Below are 14060 nucleotides of genomic sequence, written 5' to 3'. Positions count from 1 at the left end.
TCAATAAGTACAGTGTTCACCAATAGCACAAAGAACCACATTTGTAGGGTTCCCCACTATTACAAGTAAGACGCGTAAACGCGGGAAGCGAACAAAGTGTTGTGGCAGTCTACACACACACACACACACACACACACACACACACACACACACACACACACACACACACACACACACACACACACACACACACACACACACACACACACACACACACACACACACACACACACACACACACACACACACACACACACACACACACACACACACACACACACACACACACACACACACACACACAGAGTTTTGGCCAGCTTCTATAGTTAGTGCTCACTTCGCAATCACTTCGTTCGCAAAAACACGGCCAACATTATGAGTAAGGCTTCCCTATCAGCAGGGTCTGGACCACTGACTGAAAACCCCCCCAGAGCTAACCCACCACCAAACTACACCAGCTCCAGAAGCAACGGCTACTGCAATGTTAATGATGTGAACATGCTACATTGCTACACCTGCAGCATGGTGACGCTGCAACTTGAAGCATCCCAGGAGAAGCACTGCAGAAGAAGCTCCAACCTTATTTTTAACTAGAGGCAGGCCCAGGGAAATGCACAGGCTCACCGGGCTGCTGCCTGGGTCACGAGGCTCCAGGTAGCGCACAGTGCCGCACACACACCCTCCAGACAGCACTGTCGGCTTGTGTAAGAAGGATTGTTGGAAATTACTGCACTGGCCTTTCCTTCATTGATCGCGATTGTGGAATTATTGTATTTTATGATCAGATGTACTGGCGACATGTAATGTGGCCAACTTAATTTTGTGACTGGACAATATGATAAAGACTAACTTGGTAAAAACAGAGTTACATGTTTGGTCATCAAAAAGCCTTAATCCGGCCCTGACTAGAGGGTACATATGACCATCATGACAGATAAATACTACAAGAGGTGTTGGTGCTTTCAGTCTATTTTCAGGACAAAAGCTATGTGGAATATGGACTATATGGAATATGACATCCACGATTAATCGATTACGGACGTCACCGGTTACAGTAAAATCACACTTGAGTTCTCCATGTGCATTTTGTTGCTTCCTTACCATCTGTAATGAAGCTGTAATCCGGTTTGGGCTCCATATGCTTATCTTTGTTCTTCGTCTGGCTCTCGTTGACACCACAAGGGGGCGTGCACTGAGGGGTGACTGGTGCATGGACGCTGTCAGCAGGAAGCTGCCCCTTCTCCAACTGCAAGTGAACGGTCTGAGTGGTGGGGAAAATATTATTATTGGCTGTTCGGATACATGACTAACTTAGTTGGAGTCAACTTGTAATTAAAACGGAGTACCTTTTTATAAAAATGGCTGTTTAAATGTAATTTCTGACCTGTCCAGTATCTCTAAGTGCCTCCACCGCTTGTTTATGAGTTGCTCCCTCCAAACTCTTTCCATTGACTGCCAACACACGATCACCTAGACACGGAGGATGATAATCATTGTAGTTGTCATTACTGCAGCTACACAGTCAAATCCTTGGTGTTAATCTAACTCAAATAACAGGCCCCCTCAGCCGGTGCATGAAAAGCATACACATCCCAATTGAACTTTTTTGAAAATGTGAAATTAATCAATGCATAGTCTTTATCTCTCCTAAAATACACAACAAAATCAGATGTTTTTAAACAATTTGTTTGGCGGACTACTGATACCTGAACTGATACCTGTGTTTTATAAAATAACTAGAAAAAGTGCTCCTCAGGGCACAGGTCTCCACCTGGCCAGGTCAGGTTATTTTGACCCCCTGGTGGTGCTATAATATGGCCAATGTAAAAAGGGTGCCATTTCTTCTTACGCATTTGATGGCAATTATTGGATGATTTGAGGCATTTTGTTACAAAAATGTGTTTTGCAAAAAATCCACTGGTTGGTGGATAGGCCAATGTGAAAAGGGTGGGATATATTCCTCAGCCTAGTGGGAAAGTGCATGAAAGATTTCACGTAAATTGCACACTGCGTTCATGATTTGAGGCAATTTGTTCAAAACGGTCCTGCAATCCTGCAAACTTTGAAAGCCAATGTTAGCCAATTAGAATGGAATATGAAATATTGGACAGATCCATCTTGAGTACATGACTATAGAGATACTGTGTAACGATTTGCGGAATTTTTGGACAGAATCTGGAGTAGTAATGTGTTTTACAAAAGTCGGCCTCCTGGTGGCACTATAAAAGGCTGATGTGAAAAATGCAGGTCAAAGGTTTGTCGTTGGCCTCTAGGGAGTGTGCACTGTGCACTGTGCATGCAACGTTTCACGCAGATCTGTGCAGTTATAGGTAAAAATGTGAAAAGCTGCCTCATGGTGGCGCTATAACAGGCCGTTCTGGACAATTTGGGGCAGAGGTTCATCGATGGCATCCAGGGAGTGTGTGTGCAAAGTTTGGCATCGACCTGGTTAACGGTGCCGGAGATTAGCTATACACAGACGGACAGACGGACGGACGGACGGACGGACACACGGATGGACGGACGGAGTGCAAAACATTGTCTCCCCATGCCGTCGGCTGATGGAGACAACAAAGACACCATATGGGGGTGGCAGTGGCTCAGGGGTAGAGTAGCCGGCAGAGCAGCCGCATCCGGTTGGGAACCGCAAGGTTCCCAGTTCGATCCCGGGCTCCTCCAAAGTTAGTGTCAAAGTGTCCAGGAAAAAGGTCGATATAAATGCACCATTTACCGTTGTCAGTGGTGTTGTCTGCTCATTTGATTAAGTTCTGAATCGGTGGTGGAACATGGTGGTTTTTTTATTCTTACCCCGCTGTATTCTTCCATCCAGCTCAGCAGCTCCTTTGGGTATGATTGCCTTCACGTAGATGCCTCCATGTCTGACACTAGTGTTGACTCCCCCCTGGAAAGAACCACAGAGGTTTTAGGGTAACAAGCAATAATGCTTCATTATGTTAGATTTTTAATGGGGTGATGATGGGTGACTGGGTGACTTTGTGATGTGTTATTTACAAATGATGATTCAATGAAACTATTGAGGCAGTGCACTTCTCTACTTATATGGAATGCCAATTGTGCCCAAATTAAATAAATATGCAGTTATGATATTATAAATAATCATGAATAAGTGCAGTAATAGACAAATATTATGGTTTTCATATAATAGTTGAATATCTATTTACTCTTTGCACAATAGCGTTCCATACACTTCTCATTTCATTGTGATGGTGTTAATAAGTGTCATTTTGTTAACCAAGCAAATGTAATGGTTACGTAATGATTTAACTAAGATGACCGGACTATATTTTCAAAACAGTTTTAAATATTTCTCACAACAGAACATATGTGTTGTCTGTAGACACACTTTTATTCATTATAGAGGAATATTATCCCTCGTGGGCAATATTCCTCTATAACAGTGGTTTACAACCAGTGGTCCGGGGACCACCAGTGGTCCTTGAGGGGGTTCCAGGTGGTCCCCAGCTAAACGATGGAGAGTTGGTAACCAAATGGACCCTTATAGATCTTTAACTCTCGAGTGTAAAATGAAACCAAATCCACTCTGAGGAGTTAAATTATTGTTAAACATCTGCATTACTCAAGTTAATTTACAAGAAGTCTCCACAATTAGAGAACGATGATGATCAACGTTAGCCTGTCTCCCTATGGTTCCTTTCCTATCGATACAGCATGGACATGTGTACATATTCTTTAGTTTTGGGTTTGCAATGCTAAATCTCATCAAATGGTGGTCCGTGGCTCAAATGCAGAATACATAATGGGCCTTGATAAGAAAATGGTTGAAAACCACTGCTCTATACTGAAAAAGCCAAGTCAACCAGTGAGATATTCAGAGAGAGAACTTGTACCAGTCACGGTCCAAATAACTCTAGTCTAGTTATTAGTAAGTAACCAAGTGCCTTTAGTATCAGGTAACTGTACCGGTTGTACAACTTTACCATTTTATTTAATTGATTAATCTTAATTACCCTATTGGGCTTTTATCCTATAACAGTCCATTTTAGTCTATAACATTCCGACGCACCTGTCCATTGTAGGTGTGCAGAAGGACTTTTTCTTATAGTCCATAACATTAAAATGATTCTTCATTCAATGAATGAAATGATGTTATGAAATGATGTTAAAAATGCCATGCTACAAGATGTAATGAAATAAAAATGCTTAACCACTTAAGCCCTAGAAATTCTTTGCCTAGAATGACTTAAAAAAATCTTTACAACTTTTAAAAAACAGATCCGAAAATACAAGCTTATAGCCAAACTCCAAGCTCACAATATGAGCTTGTAGGTCAGCTATTTTCACAAATATTCAGCATGTAGATTTTCTAAAAAGTTTCAAATGTTTTTGAAAACCTTCGCCCTATGGCATGGCCAAAATAGGGTGGCCAGGATAAAAGTGGTTAAGTAAGTGTGACATGCACATAAAGCCAAGCACAGCTTCAAGATCAGATAGTAGCAGCACACAGCTAAAAAGGAAGCCACACAAAAAAGCAGCACACATACAATATGTATATACAGTATAGACACAAAATTAAGGGGGAAAGGGGAAAAAACAAAGAGAGGATTAAAACCTTGCCGAACAGTACCGTGACACTTATGCCCAGGCTACTGTCCTTTTTGGACAGCTCAATGTCAAATAGTTCTCCTGGACGGAGGCTATTGACCTCTGGGGCATTACCACTTAAACTTTCCATGATGCACTCCTGTAAACGGAGAACAGGGTGGAGTTGTGGAGTTATCACCCGCCGTGACATGCGCACAGATAGAGACAGAAGATGGAGAGAGAGAGAAAAAGAGAAGGAGAGATAAGGAAATAAGAGGGGAGTGGTAAACGTATTAGATCATATATCCACATGACATGACATGACATGCGGCATACGTAGCGTAATCTGCCTTGCATTGACATAAATGCAACGACAAGCGAATGTTATTATACACAGCAGGCAGTTAGTTACATCAAGCAAAAATCCTGTTTTGAGGATCTGCAGCGGTTTTGCACCATGAAAATACCAATTTCAAAGAGTTACGGGCTACCTGGTCAGACAAGTAAAGCTCAGAAGTTTGGTGCAAATTTAAAGAATCCTCAGTGTTAATTTAACTCCAGTGAACTGACTTTCCACAGACATGCTACCCAGGGTCGCACCTTTTTGAGCTTCAGTTTCTCTTGACTACTAGAGTAAGTCTCCTCATCCATGTCTGAATCACCCCAGTCAGAGTGTTCTGAAACCTTCGGAACCTCTGGAACTTTAGCCTTCCTGGTTTTGGGTGGCAGAGCTGGTGGAGCAGCAGAGTCCAGACTAAGGCTAGGTTCTGGCTTATGTTGATGGACTACAGGCGCAGCAACGGCGGCCGCATCAGGAGAAGCTTCAACAGTGTTCCGGGGTATTCCGTTGGCAGAAACCTGGGTGGTGTTGGCAGCCGTACTGCTTCTCCTCGAGTCCTGGGAGCTGAGGCTGGCACGCAGGTGGAGCAGAGAGGAGGGGGAGAGGCTGGCGCGCTGGTGGAGCGGGGAGGACGACGAGGGGCTGGCGGCACCGTGTAGAGGAGGACTCGGGCTTCCGGTTCCAGCTTGCTCCTCAGATGAGGATTCAAAGTCTAGTTCGTGTCTCTGACCAGAGGGAAGTGCCGTCACCGAAGACGTGGCCTGATAGGGAACAAAGGCTGCTGGAGATTCTGCCAAAAAAATAATAATGTTGATTTAGCCAAAATCAAATACGAATCAGATACAAAATACTCTTTTATACCCTCAGCCTTATTAATAATGAACTCTCACAGCAAAAGGTAACGTCAGCATGACCACCTAACCATGTCCGGAAGGGAGGACTTTTTTATCGTTACCTTTTTTACTGCTGCATAATACCTTAACATAGAAATGAAAACTAATCCTCACTACACTGAAAAGTCAAAATAAAATGTATTGCATCTAGGCGTGCACGACTATGAAATTATAACCGATATCCCAGATATATGATATATGGTATTTTTATGGCCGATTTCGATTACACTACCGATTATATCGTGCATCTCTAAAATGTGCATCGTCTGCTACTATACCTTCGTAGAGCCTCTCTTTGGGCTGCGAGACCACAAGAGTGACGTCATCAGGGGAGTTCTGGAGGACCTCTATAGTGGCGGCGTGAGGGAGTCCTTCCAGGTGTACGTCGTTCACCGAGATCAGACGGTCGCCTGCACCGAACATACAATGTTTGAGGGGTCACCGGGTCACCAATGTGTCCGTGGCAAAGACTTGGTCTTGTCCGTGGCAATTTCTTTTATTTTCTGCTTTACACACCATTATTTTGATCATAACACCCACATACTGAATGTCAATCTCCAGGTTTTCTTCAGAATATGTATGGCAATTATTTACTATGACACTATGGAATATTAGGAGTCCAACTAGTACTAGTGGTTCTCAAATGTTTTGAGAACCAAAGGACCCTCTTAACTGAGTGTTCAAATGGAACCAAATGGACCCATAAGGGTCCGTTCACCCTGCTTGATCTCCGTATACACTATCAATCAATCTATCAAACATATTTCGTTGCTGTCGGGAGGAAACCGCCTAACAAAATCTTTAAGGTTTTTGATTTTTTTTTTTTTGCATAAAATCAGTGCTATTGAACAACAACAAAAATATTGAACCAATGAAAAGTAGCAAAAAACTTCTCAACTCCATTGGAGCCTCAAACTGTCTCCTAAAGCTGTTAACTCTACCACCTCTTCCCCCCTCCATGCAAGTAATTGTATATACAGTATAGAGATTTCTTGATTTCCTGAAAAAGTTATATTTTTCATTTCCTCAAAAATTTACATTTTATTCCTGACAGCAGATAAATAATCTATCCCTGATTTTGTAGCCATTTGTGTGTACTTGAAAATGCCAAACTATAATACTGAACTGTGGCCTACCAGGTTTGAGACAGCCGTTGACATCAGCGGGGCCGCCGGGAGTGATAGAACTGATGATGGTGCCTAGGTCAATACGACCAGAATTCTCACCCTTTACAATTTGGAACCCTGCAGGCACAAAACATGCACATGTAAGAATAAACTGACTTTCAAACACATTGACATGGGGTAGGATATGGAACAAAAGCCTCAGAACTCCGTTTAGTGTGCGTGCCAATTCTGACTCTGAGCTGTAGATATAGTGTGAAATGGAGGCATTATTTTAAAGGCACATCATGGAACTAGCCGCTTACCCAGACCATATTTGACATCTTTTTTCAACTTTACAGTTGTGATTTCTCTCTGTGGGGATGGCAAGGCATTCAATTTCTTCTTTAGCGAGTCTGTGTGAATCAAAAGACAGAGAGCATCAGGGACGGCCGTAGCTTAGTGGGTAGAGAGGATGTTTGCCAATCAGAAGGTCACTGGTCCCCCCTCGGTCTGCCCAGTATACAGTACAAGTGAGCAAGACACTTTACATCTAACAGCCCTCCCAGAAACCAAACTAAATTATAACCAGAAGGCTCCCCCAAAACGGAATTAGGAATACGGTTAGGTTTGGCATAGTTTTACCGAGGTTACATTTAGGAATAAGGTTAGGTTTTAGGCATCATTTTACTGAGGTTACGTTTAGGAATGCCTGGTGGCGACTGTTCTGAGGTTGCCGGAATTGACCCGGAGCGAGCGTGTTTTAGGGGCGAGCGTTCATGTATTCAACTAAATTCCATCTTTAGTTTCAGAGCAGAGAACGACAGACAGGATGCAGCCCAGTCTGCATTACACAGAGGAGGCCTTGGTGAAACGTGTTCCACAGGCCCTGAGAGCTTTAGTAGATCTATATATCACTGTAAGTCAGCCCAGGCCAGCATCAGGCTAAATGCAACAGAGGCCTGCAGTGTTGCTGATGTACTTTAGCGCTGCTGGCTAATGGCCCTGAACAGAAGAGCTAAGCCTGGATAAAAGAAAAGGTCACGAGTTCTGTGCCAAGAATAATGGTATTAAACGGAGAGACTGGACAGAATTATAGTCCACAGGCAGGCGGAGACTCTACACTGGGTTATATAATGAAGATTTAGTCTTTGATCTGGGGGAGAGCAAGACAGACATTCTTTGTATGTTGTATTTGTAGTAGTTAGCTATAGTTAGAGAATCGAGATGCTATATGGCCAATATGCTGAACAATGTTGAGTTGTAAATACAGAAGTGTATGACATAAAACTTAAAACAAATAAAGTGGTGACATGTCGTGTTAATGCCTACCATTTACAGTTAGGGAGGCAGGGGTTGAAGGGGGGCCAGAGGAACTGTGCATACTAACCCCTGGGTAGAGAACAAAAGAGAACGGTTTGAACACTTAAGACATAGTTTATACTTTGTCATATAAATGGATATCTGCTATAGTCACTGTGTGGGACACCTTTGCAAGACATTATGTTGTGGTGCAGCTGACCCTTAGCTCTGGAACAATTACTGTACACCGAATGTACGGATGTGTTGACTCCAGTGTGCAAATGCAATTTATAACATGTATCATTCTTCCTGGGATTCAAACCCAGGTCTCTCATGCATTATCATCACACATTACCATACAGACTTCACACACGTGTGAAGTGAGGGGCGCCTGGTAATGTTTGTTTAACTTCTGTAAACAAACTTAATTAAAAGTCCATAGACGCCATATGATGAAAAGCCAGATGTTGGAGGGGCTATAACTCCCCTCAAAAAAATAACATTATACCATATATTCACTAATATAGTAAATAACTACAGATTGCAGCTTTAAGACCTGAGACCAGATTCTATATAAATGAGAGTTTTCTGACAGTTTTCTATGTCGGTAGTTCTCAAGCAATTTCTGAAAATATGTTGTTCCAGTGACCCCCCCAGAAGCAAAGATTTGAGTTAAAAACATACGTTGGGAAAGAATATATATTCAAAGATTTGCACCACGTTTTCACAATTTTTCAAAAATAGTAATCTATATGCTTGTAGCGCGACACTCTGTGCCGCACTACGAGCTTGTAGATCTGCTATTTTTCCAACAGCTGAAGTTTAAAATAATGGTTAAAAGTGGTTAAAAGGCAACACAGATGCGTTCCCGCCCTTAACCCATTCAGGCCTGACGTCGAAATTAAAAAAAAAAAAAATCTAAATCATGACAATTTCTTGAAAGATTTGAGGCACATTAACGATTTTTCAAAAATAGCAGACCTACAAGTTCATAGCGCGCCACTCGGTGGCGCGCTATGAGCTTGTAGATCTGCTATTTTTCAATAGCTACATTATAACATAATGTATGTAACCACCAAAAGGGGTTCCCGCCCAAAATGGATTAATGGATAATTGTAAGCAGTCAGAGTAACCCATTATGGGTCCAATAAAAAAGGGAAGATGTTGCAGTGTACACAGTCAGGTCAACAACCTTACCTACTACGTACGCTTGGCCAGTATCCTCTATTGACGAAGAGTCAGACTCCTTCTGGCATCTCCTATTGCTCCACGCTGGACTGCTATGAGCCACACTGCCAAATGCTCTGAGAAGGAATAGTGAGGAGGTTAGCTTCAAAATAGTAATTTTTACCTCCCACAGCAAAAAAAAAAAAAGCCAAGTAAGATGTTTTTTTTTGTTATCATGCTATCTCTCCCACAGTAGGGCATAGGGGAAACAGAGCAGCCGAAAACATGAGCCGTCTGAAAAATATCTACGACTAAATGCAATTGAAATGCACTACAAAATGCCAGATGCATACTCAATTCCTTTCTAACTACTTATAGTAATTTATGCACACATAATGTTATCAGCCGACTTTGGAATTGAATGCCACTATAGTGATGTAGTAATGCACTGGAGGTAGAGTTAGGCAGAACTGCTAACAATCTCACATAGTACTCCTGTTCTACGATGAGCACGTTTTGGAAACGTCTCTACGTCTACTTCAATACTCACCCATGGAATCCATTAGAATGGTGGAAATGGAATATTAATGTGAGTTACATAAATCCTTTATTTCGGTGACTATAAGTCCATTCCCTCTCACACTCACTCGGTATTATAATTGAAACATGACGCCGGGCACCGCGGCCACACATTTATGTTCACTCTCTCCTTCATTCAGGCCTTTTCGGGTTTTCGGGCCTAACATTATGGCAATTGTTAGGGTAGGGCCGCACTTTAACTTTCAATATCTGCCTCTGCCACTGATACGGTTTCAAATAGAAGTTACGTTGCTTTATTGCCACATTATATTTACTTCAATTGCTAATTCACTGGTTGTGTGCGTGCGTGCGTGCGTGCGTGCGTGCGTGCGTGCGTGCGTGCATGCGTGCGTGCGTGCGTGCGTGCGTGCGTGCGTGCGGAAAAAAGTCCACATATTACATGTACTTTCAGTTAATTGTTAATACTTTATGCAGTTATTTAGATAAACACTCACTTGTCCTGTTGGTGTGAGACAGAGATGGAGCCTGTGTCAGAACTGGCTCGATGATGATGATGAGGATGGTGGTGTTTAGAGGCCAGCAGGTTGAGCTGGTCCTGTTTCAGTCCAGAGTGCGACTGGCTACTATATGAACCCCCCGATGAGGCTGGCGCCGCAACTCGATGCTCCGGAGACTCCGGCACCTGGCCCAGGTTGTGGTGGGACCGGCTCTTCAACCGTGGGTTTGTGAGAACTCCGGCGCCGGGAGTGAAGCCTGGGAAAACCAGGTCATCCTGGACTATGAGCCGGCCAGAGGTAGCCTTGTTGAGGGCCACCTCAGAGTAGGATATCCTCTTCAGCTGGTCTGGGTTGGAGCGCGAAGAGGAGCTAGGGCTCAGGCTGATGGAGCTCACGGTCCGTCCCATCGCATCCGAACTCAGCGTTTCATGGGAATACTGCAGGTTGCTCAGAGGGCAGTTCTCTGCCAACCAAAAAAGGACAGGGATGTGTGTGAAATGTTGTTAACCTGGGAATGGTTACAAAACATTGATTATATAATCTTTCCGGTTCTTGATTATGAACCTGGCTGGGCTGTTGTAAAATGCTCTATAAACACACAGCTGTGACCGCATGACATCAACATTACTGTGCCAAACAAAAGTTCAGATTTTGTCACGAATTTTGATTTTCAAAGCGAGAAAGTGATCAGGATGTCACACTGCATATAAATGTCTGTGTGATTCTACACAATGTTTGCGAAGGTCTGAAGAAGAGCCTAGACAGCTCGAAATGTTACCACAGTAAACTTTTACACTTGGGAGCATCAATCAGTGTGTGGTCTCTTTTTATTCTTACATTGTTAGGCGAGAAACATGCCATGCAGATGCTCAACATTGAGTTATTCACAGCTAGTTTAAGCTTTTTTTTAAGATAATAGCTTCAGTTATTACAGTACTAATATGTTTTAGGTAAGATATGAAAGTCATAAATTGAGTGGGTTTTCTAGAGGAAACTTGGGGTAGTTTAATTTTTTTTCCAATTCACTAAAATTTAAACCTTTTTCACTGGCGAGTCAAACAAATTTAGACGATGGTCTATTTTGAGTATCTAAGGCTAAAGCATGGCAGCCCCGTCTGCCTGTGGATGAAGGAATCATACCAAGGTCCTGCAGCTCCTGGTTGTTCTGGCGAGCCTTCATCTGCAAGTGGAACTTGTGCTGATCGGAGCAAAGTTGCAACAAATACTGACAGGTCTTATTGCTATCCGTCTGGAAAAGGTGCTTGATTCCATCCGATGTGTTCTGGAGGCAAATCTTCTTTTTCTTTGGAAAGACAAGGGCAGGATTTTAATATTGTCTTTTTCTTACAGATTGAAGTGCTATAAATGTAGGGATATGGTGCAATGTGACAGTTTATAATATTCATCACAAACACATACTGTAAACGAGATCTTCTTCGTCTCCCTCCACGGGAACCTTAGCACTGGACTTCGGTTTCCATTAAGGACCTCAAAGATAAGCACCCCTTTGGAGTAGACCCCCAGCATGATTCCCGTCTGGGACCTCTTCTCAGGAAGCACACGGTGAAAGTGGACCCCGTATTCAGTCAGCCTCTGGCTCACCTTCAGGAGGAACAACATATGGACTATAATTAATATATGAAGTCATGCAGCAGTGTTCCGTCACGAAGGCGATCTGCAAGGTCACAATGCGAGCCACGCAACGTCATGAGAGCTTGTACATCTGCCATAGAGCACCGAAGTCTGACGTCAATCAGCAGAGGGCGCTAAGTCCATGCGTTCACTTTTTATTTGCATTGTAATCCTCATAGGGGGATTTTAAATCGCCTCATAAGAACTGTGATTGAAAAAATAAGAAAATCATCCCGGAGGTTTCACTCATATGGATATGAAGAAACAACTGACTGTGAGAAAACGCTAATGTTACTGCTGCTGAATTAGTTATATTTCCGCTAGAAACAGACTGTATCAAATATGAGGGACTGACTGTCATAAACGATACAGAGACACCTCCCGAGACAGACGAGTGACGTCAGGACTTCGGCGCTCTATTTCAGGCATGGGACATTATGTAAATTGGGCATAACACAGCGGTATGTGCAACATGCCTGTGATAATAATGTAGTCCTAAATAGTACAATTAGTATTCAAAATAAAATATTTTAATTAAGCAGTCATATGCCTGCATTAAATCCTCAACAATTCTGCGTATTCTATTATGCTGTAGTAATTGTGTTAATTTGCTTATTGGGCGTACAGACCTTAAGGAATTCAAGCTCTGCCTCGGTCTCAGAGGCACCATAATAGTTGCTGTGAAGTTTAGGCAGCTCCTCCTTCATGGAGGTCTGGTCTAGCTTGTCCAGGACAGAAACTGGCAGGTAGTGTTCTAGTCTGAAATAAGTCTTCCCATGGAGCTGAAAGAAGCGTCAAAATGACATTTAGAGAACAAAGCTCAACAAACATATCATTCCAAGTCTTGTTCTTTTGCGAGGTCTTTGCTTCCAACTATATCCGAAATTCTAACAAACTGTGAGAGGCATCACTTGGCAGCAGGTAGCAGATATCGGTGATATCAGAGGCTATGTATAATTGTAGATATGCTGCTAGGTGTTTTCTACTTGCAAGAGACTATGCAAGTTTTAGTTTTGCATTTTTACATTCATTTGACTTTGTTTCTCTCTCTATTCTTATGACTACTTCTGAAACTGCAATAGTTTTGCACCTGTAAACTTATGATGTGACAATAAAGTTGATGTTGACCAACACGAGGAATTATTGTACAAAAACCATTACCTCAGCTTGATAGTCACTGAACTCAGCCTGCAGTGCCAGAGATGCCAGGAGCATGGCATTCTCTGTGTCACAGCGCATCTTCTCCTCCAAGATATCCTTCCGCAGCTGAAGGTAGTACTGGTGTTTTGTCATGGTGTGCCTGGTTTCAGCGGTGCAGAAGAGACATTTCAACGTTTTTATTCAAAGCACCACAATATTAAAGCAATCCGAAATATTGTCCCTGTGGGCCAAACAGCTTGTACCTAGATGTAAAATAGATCTTTTGATGTTTTTGGTTTTTTTAACCAATGAAAAGTAATAATCCATTTAGGCCTGACGTCGAAATAAATAAAAAGTCTTCTGAAAGAATATTATATTCAAAGATTTGTGCAACATTTTCACGATTTATCAAAAATAGCAGACCTACAAGCTCGTAGCGTGCCACTCGGTGGCGCACTATGAGCTTGTAGATCTTGTGTAATTTTGTGTGTGATTTTGTGTGATTTTGTGTAATTTGTCACATGACATTTCAACTAATTGTAATCATATTTTCTTACTGGATGAGGTTGACATCGTCCAGAAAGAATTTGATCCGTAGGAACAGATTAAAAAGTACATCAGCTTTCTTCTTCCTGGGATCATCCTTCCACCCCTCAGGTGCCACTTTGGAAAGTTTGACGTCGGGGTCAACGAAGAAAAACTCATTATCTATGGAGGCAGGGAGATGAGGAGACCAGAGTGAGGTAGGTCACAAACCTGACATTTTACTAGACGATTGTCATTCAAATAATTGAATAATAACTTTGTGTTTTTAGCAATGAACATTAGTACCCTGTTTTTTTCTCTTTTAGGCTTTGTAAACAAAATAAATAAAATATACAAT

General features: G+C 42.4%; 1 protein-coding gene across 5 annotated transcripts in view; it reads right to left on the bottom strand.

Moving 5' to 3' along the window:
- The window catches only part of ptpn13 (protein tyrosine phosphatase non-receptor type 13), an 82406-nt gene that overhangs the window by 14655 nt on the left and 53691 nt on the right, over positions 1–14060 (bottom strand). For 3 of the 5 annotated variants that reach the window (XM_079523553.1, XM_079523554.1, XM_079523555.1), the window contains exons 13-28: positions 13735–13885; positions 13199–13337; positions 12667–12819; positions 11825–12007; positions 11546–11708; positions 10403–10868; positions 9399–9505; positions 8232–8291; positions 7226–7315; positions 6933–7040; positions 6075–6206; positions 5164–5693; positions 4607–4723; positions 2809–2902; positions 1385–1470; positions 1102–1261 (exon numbers count right to left, since the gene is read on the bottom strand). In XM_079523553.1, the coding sequence (XP_079379679.1) occupies positions 1102–1261; positions 1385–1470; positions 2809–2902; positions 4607–4723; positions 5164–5693; positions 6075–6206; positions 6933–7040; positions 7226–7315; positions 8232–8291; positions 9399–9505; positions 10403–10868; positions 11546–11708; positions 11825–12007; positions 12667–12819; positions 13199–13337; positions 13735–13885 (2739 nt within the window). The remainder of the gene's footprint in view (positions 1–1101; positions 1262–1384; positions 1471–2808; positions 2903–4606; positions 4724–5163; positions 5694–6074; positions 6207–6932; positions 7041–7225; positions 7316–8231; positions 8292–9398; positions 9506–10402; positions 10869–11545; positions 11709–11824; positions 12008–12666; positions 12820–13198; positions 13338–13734; positions 13886–14060) is intronic. The other 2 variants (XM_079523557.1, XM_079523556.1) reach the window with 2 other exon arrangements.

Source organism: Electrona antarctica (assembly GCF_951216825.1).
Source record: "Electrona antarctica genome assembly, chromosome: 16".
NCBI classification, from domain to species: Eukaryota; Metazoa; Chordata; class Actinopteri; order Myctophiformes; family Myctophidae; genus Electrona; species Electrona antarctica.
Note: the sequence above shows the minus strand (reverse complement) of the source record. Positions and strands in the feature narration are given on the sequence as shown.